The sequence below is a fragment of the Hypanus sabinus genome, chromosome X1 (assembly GCF_030144855.1).
Source record: "Hypanus sabinus isolate sHypSab1 chromosome X1, sHypSab1.hap1, whole genome shotgun sequence".
Lineage (NCBI taxonomy): Eukaryota > Metazoa > Chordata > Chondrichthyes > Myliobatiformes > Dasyatidae > Hypanus > Hypanus sabinus.
The window spans coordinates 12636085-12655772 of record NC_082738.1 but is presented as its reverse complement, the minus strand read 5'-3'; the positions used below and the strand labels follow the sequence as shown (position 1 = coordinate 12655772).

The following is a 19688-nucleotide window of genomic DNA, read 5'->3' as shown; positions in this document are numbered from 1 at the left end:
TCTCCAACGACATCCCACCACCAAGCACTCTTCCCTCCCACTCACTCCCCCCTCCCAATTTCTGCTATTCTCAGGGATTGCTCCCTTCATGACTCATCCCTCATTGATCTCCGTCCTGGTACTCATCCTTGCAAGTGGTACAATGCTACATCTGCCACCACACCTCCTCCTCTCTCACTCTCGCTCAGGGCCCCAAACAGTCCTTCCAGGTGAGGTGACACTTCACCGGTGAGTCTGTTGGGATCATATGGGATCTGTTGGTGCTCCCAGTGTGGCCTCCTGTATATCAGTGAGACTTGATCACTTTATAGAGATCGGGAGGCCGTTTCGCCGAGTACCTACGCTCCATCAGCCATACAAAGCAGGATCTCCCAGTGGCTGCCCATTTTAATTCTAGCTCCCATTCTGACATGCCAGTCCATGGCCTCCTCTGTCGTGATGAGGCCACATTCAGGTGGGAGAAGCAACACCTTATATTTTGTCTGGACAGCCTCCAACTGGATGGCATAAACAATGATTTTCCAAACTTACTGTAATGCCCCTTCCCCCCAACTCACAATTCCAATTTCCCCACACTCTCCTATATCCTTCCCTGCCCATCACCTCCATCTGGTGCTCCTCCACCTTTTTATTTCCATGGCCTTCTGCTCTCTTCCATCAGATTCCCCCTTCTCCATTTCTTTTCACCCACCAACTTCCCAGGTTTTCACTTTATCCCTCCCTCCATTTCAGCTATCATCATCTTGTATTTCTTCCTCCCCTTCACCTTCTAACTCCTCTTACTCTTTTTTTCCCTCTCCAGTTCTGATGAAGTGTCTCAGTTTGAAACATCAACACTACTCTTTTCCACTGATGTTGCCTGGACTGCTGAGTCGCTCCAGCATTTTCTGTGTTTTGCTTAGATTTCCAGCATCTACAGATTTTTCTCTTGTTTGTGTGTAATTAGTTTAGGCAGATTGTGTTTGTTTATTATTGTGACTTAGATGACGATCCAACCACATTTTATGAGTAAATGATGCAGAAAACTGGGTAATTGCAAAGGATTCACAAATTTTTTTTTGGCAACTGTACGTCTTACAGAGAGTGAAGTAAAGGTTTACTCCAGGATGGTGGCTGTGTTACACAAGAAGTCACAGAGTGGTGCCACAATCAGTGCCACTCCCTCATAACACCAGCAACCCAGTTTTAATCCTGACTTTGCATTCTCTTATGTAGTGTGCATACACTTGCCACAACCCTATGGTCTTTTTAGTGCTTGTGCTTCCTCCCGCATCTGATAAAGGCCAGTTTGTAGGTTAGAGGATAATTGCAAATTCTCTCTCATGGGCAGTAAATGACTAAAATAATCAAAGGGCACTTGATGGATGTCAGAGTGAGAATAAGTTGCAGGGACAGAAGGAAATGGAGAAACAGATTAATGCCACTGCTCCTCTCAGATGCGGAACAAACTCAATTGACTGAACATTTGTTTCTTTCCAAGATGATGATCAAGTAGACCAAGCCTACAATCTCTAGAATTTAGAGGAAGGGAAGGAGATATCATTAAATGCTTCAACAATCTTTTCCGTCTGGGAAGTTTAAAAACTTCTGTTCACAATCTCAGAATAGGGTGTTACGTACTTGTGACACATGACAGTGGTGCCCTTGTCATGTGACTGGGGTTGAAGCTGTACTGGTCTTGAGGTGATGGTCTTGTGATGGTGGTGACATCATTTTCCCACCAGTAGAGATCATGTGATGTTTTTTATTATTATTATTATTATTATTATTATTATCTTTCTATTTATTTATTTATTTATTTATTTATTTATTTTTTTACACAGGTTATAAAAGGTAGAACCCACCCTGTGAGGAGGGGCAGTTCGTGGCTGGATTTGCTAGGTTGACTTCATGCCACTGCGTGTTTTAAGTGATGACGCAGTTTAGTTGAAGGATGAAGTTTTTATTTAATGCCTAAAGTTTAAGAGGTCATTGCCAGCAGGTTCTTTACGATCCTGTTAGTTCGAAATTAGTGGAGAGTGAAGATTGGAAGTTCGGAAGTTAAAGATCGAGGAGAATTGCTTTCTATGGTGAAACGGGGGCGACCTTTGTTTGATCCTTATTTGGAAGGATTTCGTTGACTATCTTCGTGTTAATCCCTAGGTTTAACTAGAAAGGATTGAAGGTAGTGGAGAAGGAAAAGTCAGTGCCTTTAAGCTGTTCTGTTTCGTGAATTCTTCGTGGGAAGTTCGACGTCGGGGATCGAAGCAAGTAACGTGAAAGAGAACCTAAATCGTCCTATAAAGTCTCTCCTTTTAAATGGACTGTGAGCATATCGAACTCTTGGCAATACCACTTTTAAGAACTGTTTTTGGCAATGCCACTTTTAAGTACTGTTTTTGGAATATCACTTTAAAAACTGTTTGGGCTGCCACTCAGCAGCTGTTTCCGGTTACGGTAGTGTTTGTTTACTTTTGGGGGGTTTGTTTTCTGTGTTTAATAAACGTGTTGTTTGTTATAAGAAACCCTTGCCGAACTCATATATTTATTGTTGCCTGAATACGTAACAAGGGGTAGACCATCTTGTATAAAGCTGCACAGAAAATTCTTCACACAAATAATGATGAATACTTGAAATTTTCTACCCAGAGGTCTGTGGAAACCAAATCACTGCTGTCACTCAAAGCAGATCGATATGACTTCTGGATATCAAGATTAATAAAAAAAAAGTGGGGGATGGAAACAGTGCAAGAGAAGCACCACTGGACAGAAAATCAGCTACATCAATGAATGGTAGAACCAGCTTGAAAGGCTGTTTGGCTTATTACAGCTGCTTTTTCCTTTGCTTTCACAATCCATAGTTACAGTATGAAATTAAAAACTAAGTAAGACATGTCAATACATAGCTGCATGCCAACCTGGTCTGTGGGCCTGAAGTCTGCGTCTGAGTCAGAGGAATTGGAGTTACATCACGGCTGTTTCCACTCTGTGCAAATACAGACTTGGTTCCACCTTGCATTATTCTGGCTACAGACTTCAGTTATGAAAAGAGATAGACAATTAAATTTCAGTAGTATCTACCAATACAAGTAACATACATTGCAAGCAAAACAAACCATTTAAAATTGCTTCCTTATTTCATCTAGGAATGATTTAATTTTTTTTTTAAAAACTTCACCTTTTTTGTGGGAGCCACTGTGGAGGATGAATCAATTACAGAAGAATTTGTATAGTTTGGCAAAAAGGACCCATCACCTGGGCTTGGGGTATCCAAGGGCAAAACTCCAAAGCTGAAATTATATATTAAAAAAAAGACTATGAGATCATACAAAGGCTATCTCTGTCTTTGCCTGTCACAGTCAAAGCATAACAAACACAAAGTGTTGGAGGAACTCAGCAGGCCAAGCAGCACCTCTGGACAGGAATAAAGAATTGACATTTCAGGCCGAGCCCCTTCATCACAACTGGGGGGGGGGGGGGGGGGAGAGAAGGTGGCAGAATAAGGCTGAGGGAAGGGGCAGTTGTCCAAGCTCATAAGGGACAGGTGAAACCAGGTGAGGGGAGGAGAATGAAATAAGAAGCAGAAGAGGCTGAAGGAGGAGGAATCTGAAAAAAAGGGGAGGATGGACCACAGGAGAAAGGAAGGAGGAGGGGCACAAAAGGGCTCTGTCTGATCTCCTATCAAATTCCCTCAGATTAATTAACTGCAAAGAGATCTTTATCAGTTAAGGAGATGGGGTGAGGAAAAGGAAATTGAGTTCAACAAGATAAGTTTGAGGTAGTACATTTTGAACAGTTAAAACTAGGGTAGGACATACAGTGAATGGCGGGACACTGATGAGCATTGCAGAATAGAGGGACCTAGGATATGAGTGCACAAATCACTGAAAGTGGCCATACAAGTAGACAGGGTAGTCAAGAAAGCAGTTAAGCATACCGGCCTTCATCAAATCAGGGTATTAGCTTTAGGAATAGGGACATTATGTTGCAATTATATAAACTGTTGGTGAAACCACACTTTTGGAGTACTGTGTAGTTTTGGTGACCCTGTTTTTGGAAAGGTGTTATTAAGCTCCAGGGGGTGCAGAAGAAATTTAATGAGGATGCTGCCTGGACTTGAGCCAGGTTACAGGGAGCAGTTGGTCATGTTAGATATCTATTCCTTGGAGCACAGGAGAATGGGGGTGCAACTTCATAGAAATTCATAAAATTATGAGGAGGTATTAATAAAGGATGGTCATAGTCTTTTCCCCAGGGCTGGAGAATCCAAAACTAGAGAGCACAAATAGCAGATAAGAGGGAGAGGTTTAAAGAGACCCAAGAGGTAACTTAACACAGAAGTAGCGAGTACCTGGAACGAGCTGCCAGAGGAAGTGGTTGAGGTGGATACAATCACAACAGTCAAGAGGCATTTGGACAGGTTTATGGAGGGGAAGTGCTTGAAGGGTTATGTGTCGAATGTAGGCAACTGGGATGAGCAGAGAGGATGCAGGTCTGTTTCCATGCTGTATTACTCTGATTCTGCATATTGTTAGTTGCTCTTTGATAGCATGTTCCCTCCCCAGTGCCAGGATCAGGGATGTTTTAGAGTAGCTGCAGAACATTCTTAAAAGAGGAATGTGATCAGCAAGAGGTTATGATACCAGTTGCTAATAACCAAGATAGCAAGAGGAATGAGATTCATGACTTGAGGAATGTAGTAGCAGAATGTTCAAATCTCTAGATTATAATCTGTATCAATGTGAGTATAGAGGTATGACAATAGCCAAGGAAAAGGTGTGGCAAGAAGAACAGTTCAGGAGGGAGTGCTTTCAATTTATGGACAATTACTACTGGGGCAGCTATGACATGCACAAATGGGTCACAGGTGAGGTACCAGATAACTGGACCATAGAAAATGTGGTTCTTTGATTCAAGAAGGTCATCAGGGATAAACTATGCAATAACAGGACAGTCAGCCTTAAATTGGTGGTGGGCAATTTAGTGGAAAGCGCATAATTTACATGCAGGAAATCCTGTCTCACCATTTTTTTTCCTGTATTTCCTGAAGATGTAACTAAGTTAGATCTTCAACTTCAGGGCAGTAAATATCACAAGACTTTCTGAAGTCCCAGTAGACAAGTTCCTGCCTGACAGGCTGGTCAACAAAGGTTAGAACCACAGAATCAAGGCAAACTATATCCATTAGGCAGAGTGGCTTTGAAATCATCTGCAGAAACAGCTCAACTTCTACCTTCAAGTGTTTCTTCCCCCGATCAGATCCACTCCCAGGGCTCACCAACCAGCTATTTTTCAATATCCCAAAGGCATGGCTGAGAAGACAAGCATACCTTCAGGGATCAGAGGCTTTGCAGTCCTGTGGACAAATCAACTTCCAGCCAGTGTCGCTGACCAAAGTGTTGCAGGAAAACACTGAATATCAGGAACAGCAGATCAGCTACTGAAGGACTTGGTACTTGATGAATTGCTCTCTTGTTGGTGGGATAGTTTGCTGCTGAATCTCGAGTTGGAAAACTCGAGTGGGGGGGGGGGGGGGAAGAAAAAGTGACACGGCAGACTTACAACACCGTAATCAGCGAGTTGTTTTGTTTTTTGTTTCTTCTCTCGTTGAGTGACTCCTCTCTGCCCCTTTATTGGGAGAAGGAGAGCTTGTGGCATGTTGAATTGTCATGTGAATGATTAGGTTTTTGTACTGCAGATCATTGTCTCTCTTGGGGGCTTTGCTATTGCTTGCTTGGTGGGCGGTGAATGCTGATGCATTTTACTGAAATTAATGGGGAGTGGGGAAGAGGGCGAGGGTTGAGATCCCGTCGTGCTAAATACTGCAGCGTGGGATCTGCTGCAAGCGGCATGCGGGCTGGAGAAGTACGTTGGCGCCTATATGACTGAGAACGCACGTTTCTCATGGAATTTGCCATCCTGGATTCAACCTCCACGTCTCTTCGCATCGAACTTTGTAACTTTGGTGTCAAAGTATATCGGTTGTCAGCTCTTTCATTCTTGACTTCATCAATGTTTTGCTGCTGTTTATGCATGGGAGGGGAAAAGGGAGCTTTGGGGTTCTAAAATTTTCACTGTTATTCATTCTTTGGGGCACTTGCGTTTTCATGGATGTCTGCAAGGAGCAAGAATTTCAGGTTGTATATTGTACATGTTCACTGATATTAAAAGGAACCATTGAACTAGCTTACTAAGAGGGTGAGGAGTGACAATGGAAAATTGCTTTTCTAATTGGAAGTCTGTGACTAGCGGTATACATCAAGGATTGGTGCTGGCAAAGATGATAACTATCTGTTAGTGGTTTGCAAGTGAATGTGGGAAGTATAATAAATTATGGATAAGAAAAATTGTGCTATCTGTGGAGAGAAAGGAGTTCAGTCTTCGACGACAAGAAAGTCATTCGATCCAACTTCTGGAAGTTGACACCCGATGGCCAAAGCCCTGGGCCTGTGAGTCCACCAGGGAAGTTGCAGGCCTGGTGTCTGCAAGTCCAGTGGAGGCTGGAGGGTTGGAAACAGCCTGTCCTGGGGATAACTGTTTGTGTACACAGGTGAGTGGGTGAATGGGAAGGGAAAAAAAGGAGTTTGTTTTGCTGTTGGTTTTGTTCTGCTAAACATTTTGGCACCAACACAGCATGCCTACAATGTGTGGCAACACTTGCACATCCTTTGGTTGAGTTGGCTGTTAACGCAAACAATGCATTTCACTGCACATTTTGATGTACGTCCGATAAATAATCTGAATCTGGTATCGATCACTTGGAAAGTTGTGCAGAGCAATGGCAGGTGGAATTTACTCCTGACAAGTGTTAAGAGATGGATTTTGGAAGGTCAAACAAGTGTAGGGCCTGCAAAGTAGTAGGTCCCGTGGTAGTATTGTTAAACAGAGGGACTCGTCCATACATCACCAAAAAAAGTGGCACACAGAGCTTAAAGCTTATAGGGTGCTTACCTTCATCAGCCATGGCAAAGAGTACAAGGGATTTTATGTAATAACATTGGTTAAGGTACACCCACAGTAAAGTGTGCAGTTCCAATTGTCACACTATCTGAAGGATGTGATCACACTGGAGAGGACAGAGAAGATCTTACTCGGATTCAATTATTCCAGTTATATAGAGAATTTGGATAGGCAAACAGAGATAAATGAGACCGGAAGCAGCCACAGCAGAGGTGGGGACAGAGTGGGATTTGGAGGCAGATCTGACATGCTGAGTTCCTCCAGACTGGTCTTAGCAATAACATTTATGACTGAAATAGAACCTCATTATTGTCAGGCTTCCTAATTACTTGTAGTGGTCACATACTCACTTTGCACAAATCAAGCACTTGTAAACTCAGTTCCTTCTGAACCTCTAGGCTTAGCAATCTCTAATTAGATAATATGCATTTTCAAATTTCTTGCAATAATGTGATTTCATATTCTCCCATATTATACTCCATTTGTCCCATCTTTGGCTCCGCACTTAATTGATCCATATTGCATTGTAATGTGCTTGCATCAACTTCACAATTTGCTTTCCTATCCTTGTATCATCAGTCAGTTTAGCAACAAAAATCTCGTGTCTTCAACCAAATCATTCATATAAAAATGGACAATGCTGAACACCAACACGGACCTTTGCAGCACACCAGTTATTGTATTTTGCAAACTACAGCAAAGACCCAATCTTTCCTACTTTCAATAGTTAACCTTTCATCTGCACATTGAGATTTCATTTTCTACAATGACCCTCGACACAGCCTAACATGTGGCCACTAGAAGTCTTAGTATATCCATAGGTTGCTCATTATCCACAGCACATAAAAACAAATCCAATAAATTGATCAACTTAATTTTTGCAAAATCTTAACTCTGTTTCAGCCTTCATCTTTTTCAGAAAATCCCATAATATTTTAAACAACAGTTTATAACATTTTCCTTGGACAGGAGTTATGCTTAAGTCTCCCTTTTTAGAATCAACATTCTAAATCTGGTATCTTTAAATCTAATGGGATCTTCCTCAAATTTATTTTTGGATTTAGGAAAATTTAAAATGAGAAAGAGCAAACCCAGAATACACAAGTGTCTCCAAGGAAAGACTGGCAAAGCCTATAGTATATTTTAATTTTTTCGTACAAGTTTCCAGGAAAGGCAAAATCCAACCATTATTGCTGAATTATTCTCTACTAACCACTAAGTAACATAGTATCAAGCAAAATAAGAAACTGGAAGGTTCACAATCAGCCACATGTTCAGCAAAAACAAGCAAGGCAAAAGGATTTCTTCAACCAAGAAGCTAAATGGCGGTCATAAAAGCTGCATTTATCCCTGGAATTCAATAAGATCCAGAAATCTGGAATAAGGCAATAAGACAGAAAACATGCACACAAAAACAGTTTGGTTTTGAGACAGTTGAAAAGAACCTTTACCTTGGTGTTAAGGGGCTTAGAGTTCCAGGACCACCAAGCAAGCTCCTTCCAGACTTTGGCTTGTTTACTTGTTGTTTGGATAAAACTGATGTTCCAGAACCAAGTGGTAGAGCATCAGGAGAAATCACAGATGTGTCAATTAATGATGCTGAAGAATCAGTCATCATTGAGGAATATTTTGAGTTGGCTGAAGATTCAAGATTTAATCTGTTTAACTCCTACAAAAGAAAGTTTTTGTTTTAAGTAGTACAATTGCTGCGATGGCCTTATTTGAAATGCATCTTTCTCCCCCATTAGCAAGTAAACCTACTCAACTGATTGGGCTAAACTACATGCTTCAGCACACCAATAAAATGCTCCAACAATAGCTCATTGCTGACTTCACCATTTATTCACATGTTACTAAGCCACCAAACTTAATTTCAAACCAAGATATTAAGTGATGGTTAATTGGTGCTCAGTTCCTGTGAAGCCTGCCAACAGTTGAAGCAGTTTTCATTGTAAAGCAGCAGAAAGGAGCTAAAAAGATAAATGGTAAAATCATGAAAACACATTGGAAGTGTCAAGATACCAAAAGGCACAAGAGATCTGCCAAATACATTGAGTTCTAGAAAGACAATTTGCCAGATCACACAAATTTCTGGTGATTTGTTTTAACTCTACATGGTTACATTTATGGAACAAATTTGTAGGCAACTTCAATAGAGCAGACAAAGTGAGACACACTATTTGCTTAAATGGAGGACAATTGCCCACATACACTGGTTGGCCAAAGAGATGTTTCGATATAGTGCTGCAATACGGAACACACTGTGTGCAACAATCAAATAAAGAATGGAAGCTCAATGAAAGCAATACTCCATAATAATTGCAAATAGTTAGAAATCATCAGACCGGAGATAATTTGAAAAATGTAACTGAAGCAAATGAACAACAAGCAGAGTGAGCAAATATACAGGTGCTGATCATCTGTCACATCACAGAAAACAAGTCCAGCAGTCTGTCAAGAAACACAATGGAAAGATAACAATGAAAACAAGACCGTCTGAGATTCATGCAACAATAAACTGGACATGTAACATATTATGCCATCCACAATATGTAGTTAAAAGCAGATGGTAAAATGCAGTCAAAAGTAATGGAGAGGTAGATTTGCACAATTACATAGGATAAATTGTATTAATAGATGCTTCTGGCTTAAGCTGTGCAAGCTTGTACTTTGCTCCAGCCAAGCCTGGTGTCTTCCCCTTCCACCCAACCTTTTGTTCCCTCTTCAGCTCTGAAATATCTACAGTAATATCGTCAATCATTCTGCAGTAACAAACATTGCATATTGATGGACTCAAACATTCCTCTTATTCCTCATAAGGAGGCATTCTCTCTGTATCAATTCTATCAAAACATTTCAATTTTGATATTTTTTTTTAAGTTAATCACCTCTCATCTTTTAACAAGAGAAAAAGAGAATGGAGAACCAATGCTTTCTTTCCCTGATATATACCCAATAGTGGCATAATGCTTAAATAACTGGACCAGTAATCCAGATGGTTGGACTAACTGCAGTGCCTTGAAAAAGTACTGAGCCCACAACCCTTTGTTCACATAAATGAGTGTCACAACTAGGGATTTTGATAAATTTAACTTGATTATTTTTATTTGTAAATCACAGTCCTTTTTTCACAGTAAAGCTCTAAAAACAAGGAAAATTATAAAGCATGAAAAATTCAAAAACAGAAACATTAGCAGTTCTAAATTATTTGTCCGCCTTTGCTCAGTACTTAGTTGAGCCACTTCTTGCAGCTATTACAGCCAGTAGTCTTTTTGGACAAGTCTTTATTAGCTTTGCACAATATGATGGAGCAATATTTGCTCATTCCTCATTGCAAAATTGCTCAAGCTGTGCCAGATAAGTTAGGGAGTGATGGTGGACAGCAACCTTGAAATCTTTCCAGAGATGTTTGATCAGTTAAAATTAGGACTTGAACTGGGCTATTCAAGGACACTAATTTTCTACACTTGAAACCACCTCATAGTTGCTCTGGGCCATTGTCCTGCTGGAAGATGAACTTCTTCCTTAGTTTCAGCTTTCTGGCAGGTTTTTAATCCATGATCTCTCTGTATTTGGCAGCACTCATCTTCCCATCAAAATTCCTGACCAGGTTTCCAGTCCCTATTACTGAAAAGCATCCCCATAGCATGATGCTACCTCCTCCAAAGGTAGTCATAGCCAAAGGGTGGTGGTGAGGACGAGCTCCCACTGCTAAACAAATGCTCTTCATGGCGTGCGTCTCAAACAGTCTCTAACAACCAAGTCCAACTCCTGGCCTTCATGTGTGGCATAGTTCTTATGCCCAGTGGAGCTGTTCTCACTGACAGAAGGGGCAAAGGTACCTTAAAACCAGTTTCTCCGGGAAGATGGGGCTCATTAACCATGGATGGTAGCTCACCTAGGAGAGGGAAAACTCCGATTTCAAACCTCCACTGCCTTGCAGCTATACCCGCTCACAGGAAAGGCTTTGGGAGTAAACCCCGAGGAAAAATCCGGAGTCGGAGTCCCGAAGGCGGCTGACTGCTGTACCCAGCACCGGCACGGCAACTCCTGCGATGCTGCTGGCACCAAACTCTATCGACTCTCGTCGTCCCTTTGGACCATGCATCAGGATGGAGAAGGCGGCTCCACTGCATAGGCAACAGATGGATCTCCATATCAACTCTGCCCTGGAGAGGCCACTCCCCAGTGACTACTAGAGGCACAGTACTCATGGTCGACCATGACTAACGGGACACACAAATGCACCCCACCCCCCAACATACATTATAGTAGGGATGGTGTTACTTGGCCTATGTAATGCATTAGGTTTATGCCACATGTACCATTTAGTGTTGACGCTAAAAATTTCACTTTAGTCTCATCCAACCACAAGACCTTCTTCCACATCTTTACATCTTCTAAGCAATGTTTACAAAGTCTTTACAGGCAAGGATGTACTTTTGTTTTTAGCTAGGGCTTCTTCCTTGCCACTCTTCCATAAATACCCTTTTTGTGCAAGGCCTTAGAGATTGTGTAGCCATGAGCTTCATCTCCAGTTGAAACCACTGACTTCTGTATCTCACTCAGAGTGACTGTTGGTGTCACAGTAGCCTCTCTTACAAGTGCTATTCTTCTCCAGAGATTAAGTTCAGAGCAGGGATTCCCAACCTATTTTACACTATGGGCCAGTGCTATCAAACAAGGGGCCTGTGGATCGGGGTTTAGAGGGACCTAGGCATTGTGGCTGTGGTTTCATATTTTTCCACTCTTATTTAGTTAACAAGTGATTGCACAGAGGCATGTTCAGTGCCTTTGAGATGGCCTTGCACCCATCCCCACAGTAGTGCTTATCTACTATAATTTCATTGGTTTGTCTCAAATCCTCTTTTGTCTTCATTTTGGTTTGGTCTGTTGAAAATCTTCCATACTGTTAGATCTGACAGAGAGGAGGGGATATTTATTCTTAGGAATTCATTGAAAACAGGTGACCTTCCAATTTTCTACACCAAATTGAGTGAGCTGGTTAGGTAATATACAGTACATTGCATCTAATGAAAATTAGTGTGGGTAATTACAAACTGCCTCAAGTTTGGTTTTAATTTTTAGCAAATTGTTGACCAGTTTTGGAACTTTTCTTTTGATTTGACATGACATAATGTTTTGTAGATCAACTCAAAATCCTACTTCAATACATTTTAAATTTAGAATATGAGACAGTAAAATGTGAAAATAGTTGTGTGGTCTGAATACTTCTACAAGGCACTGGATACAGAGACAAGTTTAATTCCTAGCAAGGAAGCAGCGGAATCAACCTGGAATTTGGGGAAAAATACAACTAATGAATAAGTACAACCAGAAAGGAACTGAAATCTGCCATGTTGGCCTCTATTTACCTCCATACCCAAAGCAGTTAACTTCTCAAGGAGTCTTAAATAACCAAAATATTTTACTATTCCATTGCATTTCATTGAGACAAAAAGAATTAAATCCAATCTTTTGAAGTAGTACCAAACATTGTAAAGGCACAAAATGTTTTCCAGTTATGTACTTTAATGTCCATACCACAAAGTACCTTTGCAGGTACTTTGTAGGTAATTTGCAGTGTGATGGGACTGATCGGTCCTAACAGCAAGGCAGCATTTGATCAATTGAGAATCCAGGAGTCCAGGTAAAATTTTACTCAATGGGTATCAGGGGGAGATAACAATTCCACAGTTCGAGTCACACCTCTCAAAGAAATATGCCTGTAGTTATGAGAGATCAATCATCAGTCTCAGGATTTCACTGCAGGAATTGTTCAGCATACTGTCCTTGGCTCAAGGATCTTCTGTTGGTTCATCAACTCCCTTACTTCTACCCCCAGGTCACAGGCAGAGATGTTTGCTCTTTGTATAACAACATTTGATTTACTTCACGCCTCCCCAGCAAAAGAAGACGCCTATACCTACAAGCAGCAAAACAAGAGAATATACTGCTATGGACTGATAAATGGTAACAAGTGGCACGTGGTCAAACATAACCATCTTCAAAATAAGAGAGACTAACCACCTCCCCAAGACATGCTGTTAAATTTCAAATACCCCACCAGCTACTTCCTGGAAGTCACTAATCACCCAAATTTCAACCAGACCAGCTACATACATATTATGGCTACAAAAGTAGACCAAGCTCAGCCAAATGATTTTTAAAAGACACTGATCAGAAGTACAATGGACTTGCCGCATTTGCCTGGATGAGCCCAGTTCCAGCAACTCTTAAGCTTTATACCATTCAGAATAAACCAGCCTAAAGATTCTCCAACCAGTACCCTAAGAATATATTTCTACCACCAGCTTACAGTGGCTGTAGTATGTACCATTTTTAAAAAAAAAACATTCCTGTTACTTACCTACATTACTCCTAAAGCCATGATCTCTACCAGCAAGATATATTTGGGAATGTTAAGAACATTGGAACACCATCACTTGCAGGCTCCCCTCCAAGCCACACACAAACTTGAATTAGAAATTTATCAGTGTCTTCACTCTCTTACCACAAAATGTTGCTGAAGAGCCTTTACCAGAAAAACAGCAGCACTCAAGGCCGATTGCCATCACCTTTTCATGGTGAATTTGGGATGGTCAATAAATGCTGCCCTTAGTTAACAATGACCAAATCCTCAAAAGATTGAGGTGGGGGGGGGGGGGGAGAGAAGAGAGGAAGAGAAGAGAAACTGAAATCCCCTTTGTGAATCTTGTGTGGGATCTCTCACTGTCTTGACATTCTATTTAGAATATTGTGACTTCTACTGCACACCAGGTTCCAAGCAAGGCATGATACAGCTTTAACACAACTTCTGATCTTCAACTCCATGCTTCCAATCATTAAAAACTAGTGCGTGGTTATTTTTAGTGACTTTGCAAACTCACGTAACTACTTTTATATGTACTCAATCACTGCTTTCCTCCATTCCCAAAAGTCAAAAGGCATTGAAGGCCATGGCGGAATGTAAAGACAAAATTTCATGTAGAGAAGGCATAATTTATTCATTTTGATAAGAATGATTAAAAAAACAATACATGCAGAGTAGAAAAAGTCAACTATAATGTGCAATTTTGCAAAAAAACCCAGAAAGCAATTATAAAAGCATACAGTATCAGTATTTAGTTTACTAGAGTCAGCATAAAAGTGCAAAAAACACAAGTGTTCCATCAAATCTGAAATATTGATCACAATTTAAGTGTACACAATAGCAAATAGCAGGAATAAGCCATTTAGCCCTCATACCACCATTCACTGAAATCAAATGACACCCAAGCACCAGTTTTCAATACTAATCTAATTTTCCTTCATTGCTCAACATTAAAAAGAACTTAGCAAATGCAATACTAATGTAATATACAAAACTGCATATAGTAAATCACCACAAATGTCAATGTAATGTTCAACCAAGAAACCTGGCTTAACAATGTTCTTCAAAAGGTTACACAAGATTTGACAATTCATTTCAGAGATCATTGCAAACAACACCAGTATTCTCTCATAATAAAACATTTGACAAGGATATGTGCCAAAGCCTCTGGAATTTTACTTGAAATCATCAAGTTCTAAATTAGATCTGGGAGCACTGTTACAGAGTAACACTCTTTCTGGAATCTATGACTTCCCAGGCAAGATGAATATCAACACCCCAGCACATAGGAATATTCTAGAAGATTCACTGCTTGTTGTTTGAACTCGAAAATCAGGATAATTTTGATACTTCCTGCTGACACATGAAGTGGCAATTTTAGTCCATGAAGTCTATGCCAGTTCACAGAACAGTTCCACCACACCATTAATTTTCCCTGCAAACTTTGCTCCCAAAATTCCCATCAATTCTACTACCCACTAACACTGCAGGCATTAATACATTATCCAATTCACCTACCATCCACATATCCATGAGTATCTGAAAGAAACCTATGTAGTCACAGGGAGTACATGCCAACTCCACACAAAGTGCTGGAAGTCAAGACTAAATTGTGAAGGAGCAGCTTTACTGGCTTCGTAACTGTGCTACCTGGGATTGCAGCTCAAAGTTTGAGATGACTTTGCTGTTGCTATCTACAGAACTGTTGTATGTAGGGTGGTCTCCAAGAAAGTTGCATTCAGTCATGGATTCAGGACTGGCATGATAGACTTTTAACAATTTCAAAGATCAAAAACCCAAGTTGTTATGACTACAATACACACAAAATTCTGGAGGAACTCAGCAGGCCAGGCAGCATTTAATGGTAAAAGAGTACAGTCGACATTTCAGGCCAAGACCCTTCAACAAGTCTCAACCTGAAACGTCAACCGTACTCTTTTCGATAGATGCTGCCTGGCTTGCTGAGTTCCTCCAGCATTTTATGTGTTACTTAGATTTCCAGCATCTGCAGATTTTCTCATTTGTTTTGACTACACACTACTTTTTCACCAGCTAATGATCTCTTGATATGTCTTTTTATTTCAAAAAGAAATCTTCAGATAAAAGCAGTTACATTTATGAAGTTTATATAAAAAAAAAAGCCTGTTGGGCTAAATAAAGTTAGGTCTTCTAAACTGCATGATATTTTAGGACCAGACTATGATTAAAAAACCTCACTAAATTGTGCCATTTACTCACCTGTAACATACATACAGAGGAACATCAAAAATTTCAAAACAGGTGATGAAGTTGCAGCAATTTGGCAAAAATAATTAAATTGAACTCACAATAGTGTCTTGTGGTGTTTCCATCAGGACAGTGTCAGGTTGCCTGTTATGTTGGACACCATGATTCAAAGACAAAGGCATACATAAACTTGGCTGATAACTACTAAAATTCTGGAGAGATGTCAATTTAAATGTCTGATCAGGATCTGGTTTTTCACCTAAAAGGGGAGGGATGGAAACAGTATTTAGCTTCAACTTCTTTTTAAGTAAAACTTTAATTAAAAAAAAATTATCAGCATACCTATTTCACATAACGATTCGAAAGGGGACCAAAGAAAGGGATTTAGACTAAGGCTTTTTTGGTAACAGTCTGCTCCTTTGGCCATTCGATCTGTTTTACTGCAAGGAAACAAACAATTATGAGTACACAAAAACAGGTCATAAAGATATTATAGCCAAGTTCATTTGTTTTGCATAGATTTTCTTGTTCCAAATTATCACAATTTCAGTCAACACTTGTACCGTGATTAACTGCAGCATCCAGGTTGGATTTGCACAATTCTTATCACAGGAACAGAGGGCGATTTTTGCACACTAGACTAAAAGTAGTGAAGTAATTTGGACAAATTCAGCAATAGTGGACTAAGTTTCTATAGCAATTTGCTTTTTGCTCCACATTCCAGCACCTGCCATTTCTTGGGTAAACTTGTATCAGCTTCTTCGATACCAACTCTTTTAACATGTGAACATTTTAAAGTCATCTCATTAGATGTTTTAATAGGCAGTTTACAATACAGCATTGATCAGTAGAAAATACCCTCTCCTTCACTCATGAGCTAAGGTATACTGTGTTCACTGAGTGAAATTCTAGGTTGAGCTTGAATGCATTAAGGCTACTATCATCAAGGCAAATTATCTGAAACAAACTATTGATGCCTCTACCATCAAAATCATTGGGGGGGGGGGAATAAATGTCAACACCCATTATGAGAAATACATGTTGGTGGTACCTGCAAATTAGCCTCTTATTTGAATTAAGAGTTCAGTATTTACCAAGATCCATGACTTTGTTAAAATAATGAACTAAAGTTTAAAACTACAACATGGCTAGTTAATTAAATAACATTTACTTAGTCTTGTCATCAGGTACTTTACCAAGAGCATAAGAATGCAAGAAATTGAAGTGGGCCATTCAACCTCTTGACCCACTCCACTATTTGATGGTCAATCTCAGCATCACTTCCTTGCACTGTTCCTACATTCTATTCAGATGCATGTCTCAAGCAGAAAAATCAGCACCTTCCCCCCCCCACCAAGCTGCAAATTCCCCAGCCAAGCTACAAATGGTCAAATTTGAACACACATCCAGCTTAGCATTTTACAATTTTGACTGCAAATACAGCAAACATTGTATTATACTATCATAACCTTGCATGATATTACTCGTGAGATTAATGCACCTCTTCTGTAGGACTCTCTGGATTTTTAACCAGTACCTGACTTCAGTATCAAAGCCAGTAAATATTTACAATCTAATACACATGAACTTACCAGTATATATGTCCTAATAAAGACAATGTAAAACAAGCTGAATCTCCAAACTCCGTAATAATATCATCATGGCTTTTCTGTTTGTTCAGTATTCCACCAGCTAAAATCTGTTCTCCCTCTGCTGGTCTAGAGAAATAAGCAGAAGGAATTATTTTCTGGGACCAAAGCTGTCCTTGGATATAAAAAGCAGTTTAAAAATATTTTCTTTATGGATTTCTGATCAGTAGTGACTATTTGACTTCCTACCATATATTGAGAAACTAGTCAAGAAACAGCAACCCACTTGGATGAGATCAAGTGATTTCATTTATGGCATAGACAAAATAAGCCAACACCTCAGTTCAAGCACAACAAAAACATTCAATCTCCCTCAGTAATTTAGGCTAAAAAGTAAAAACATTAATGATAAACTCACCTTTATTTCAGGAGAATTTCTTTTTGATGTTTGGTTCCACGACTAAAACATACTGAATCCAAATTAACAGATCAATCACCTCTACCACACTAAACAAAATTGATATGAACAGCTTCTGCCTGTAACAGTTCAACTACAGAATGACACAAGGTTGAGGACAAAACAAAATTGGAGCAAGAATCATCTAAAGGTAGACAAGCTCCCCATTCCAAGATCATTGAAGTCATCCTTCAAGAACAAAACATAATTACGTTGGTGATTGTACCATCATTAATTATAACATTGACAGGGACAAAAAAAACCCCCATCTCCAAGACAATTCAACTTCACAAGCCAGGTCCACATGAAGCAATCAAGACAGTTTAGTGAAAGAACCAAATTAAATAGCAAAAGCAACCTGGCACTTAATGTCAGTAAGACGAAAGAGCTGATTGTGGACTTCAGGAAGGGTAAGATGAAGGAACACATACCAATCCTCATAGAGGGATCAGAAGTGGAGAGAGGGAACAATTTCAAGTTCCTGGGTGTCAAGGTCTCTGAGAATCTAACCTGGTCCCAACATATCAATGTAGTTATAAAGAAGGCAAGACAGCCACTATACGACTATACTTCATTAGGAGTTTGAAGAGATTTGGCATGTTAACAAATACACTCAAAAACTTCTATATATGTACAGTGGAGAGCATTCTGACAGGCTGCATCACTGTCTGGTACTTGTGTGGGGGGTTACTGCACAGGACCAAAAGAAGCTGCAGAGGGTTGTAAATCTGGTCAGCTCCATCTTGGGTACTAGCCAACAAAGTACCCAGGGCATCTTCAGGGAGTGGTGTCTCAGAAAGGCGGTATCCATTATTAAGGATTTCCAGCACCCAGACATGCACTTTTCTCACTATCAGGAAGGAGGTACAGAAGCCTGAAGGCACACACTCAGCGATTCAGGAACAGCTTCTTCTCCTCTGCCATCTGATTCCTAAATGGATATTGAATCTTTGGACACTACCTCACTTTTTAAACAATATACAGTATCTGTTTTTGCATGTTTTTAATCTATTCAATGCATACTGTAATTGATTTACTTATTATATTTATTTTTTTCTCTGCTAGATTATGTATTACATTGAACTGCTGCTGCTAAGTTAACAAATTTCATATCACATGCCAGCGATGATAAACCTGATTCTGAAAATCTAGTTTCCCCATTAAGCAAACTGACAAAAGGACAAATTAATTTTTAATATATTTCAACACTTTTGAGAAACATGATATAGAATATTACAGCATAGAAAAAGACACTCCAGCCCATGATGCTGCGATAAACTAATTAAATGACAAACTAAAACCAACTCTTCTGCATATACTATGTCCATATCACATCACTCTCAACATATTCTTATACCTCTTCAACACCTCTGATATCTGCCTCCACTCCCGCCACATTCCAAGCACCCACCACTCTGTAAAAAGATTGCCCAACATATCTCCTCAGAACTTTCTCCCTGTCACCTGAAATGCTTGTTCTCTAATAGTAGAAATTAGAAAAGAAACAGGGAACCAAGCAAAAACCTAAGTAATCATTTCCACCTCAACAGAAACAGATTACCAATAATTGGACTGTACATTCACTGCTTTAAGAGAAACTGAGGTTATGATCTTCAAACTTCCATTTACTTACTTGCTGATATCCATACAACATCTGGCAAGAAGGTACTTGCACTGAGGAGTAGTACAGCTATGAGTTTTCAAAAGCCGGTAGGCTTTGTATGCTTTCCCTGAGCGATAGTAACAGGTTGCCAAGAGAAATAGAGCTTCTTCAGAACAAACTGCAGAATAAAATGAAAGCATTTTTCATAAACACTATACGTATTTTCTGAAAGCCAAAATAATATTTTACTTGCTGTGAACACCATTTAAAAACCCTAGAAGAGCTTTATGCATTTTCCCTCCCTTAATTCCTACCTGGACAAAGCAAACATGATCGCACTTCATTGCTTGAGGAAGTTCACAGATTAACAACAGAATCACTGGTATGTCCGATGGTCTGGACAAGGTTCCATTTCATTAAATGAATGGCAATTTGAATTTATGGGTGGGCTCAAAACTGTTTTTCAGAACTAACATTCCCCCAACAATGGGTGGGTTTTAA

General features: G+C 39.9%; 1 protein-coding gene across 5 annotated transcripts in view; it reads right to left on the bottom strand.

Moving 5' to 3' along the window:
• Positions 1 to 19688, bottom strand: part of cdc27 (cell division cycle 27) — a 135926-nt gene that overhangs the window by 88842 nt on the left and 27396 nt on the right. For all 5 annotated transcript variants that reach the window (XR_009508936.1, XR_009508935.1, XM_059955806.1 and 2 more), the window contains exons 3-9: positions 19218 to 19365; positions 17131 to 17256; positions 15881 to 15978; positions 15640 to 15797; positions 8391 to 8608; positions 3158 to 3269; positions 2898 to 3013 (exon numbers count right to left, since the gene is read on the bottom strand). Coding sequence is in view for 3 of the 5 variants with exons in the window: in XM_059955806.1 (XP_059811789.1) it covers positions 2898 to 3013; positions 3158 to 3269; positions 8391 to 8608; positions 15640 to 15797; positions 15881 to 15978; positions 17131 to 17256; positions 19218 to 19365 (976 nt within the window). In the remaining 2 variants the exon portion in view is untranslated. The remainder of the gene's footprint in view (positions 1 to 2897; positions 3014 to 3157; positions 3270 to 8390; positions 8609 to 15639; positions 15798 to 15880; positions 15979 to 17130; positions 17257 to 19217; positions 19366 to 19688) is intronic.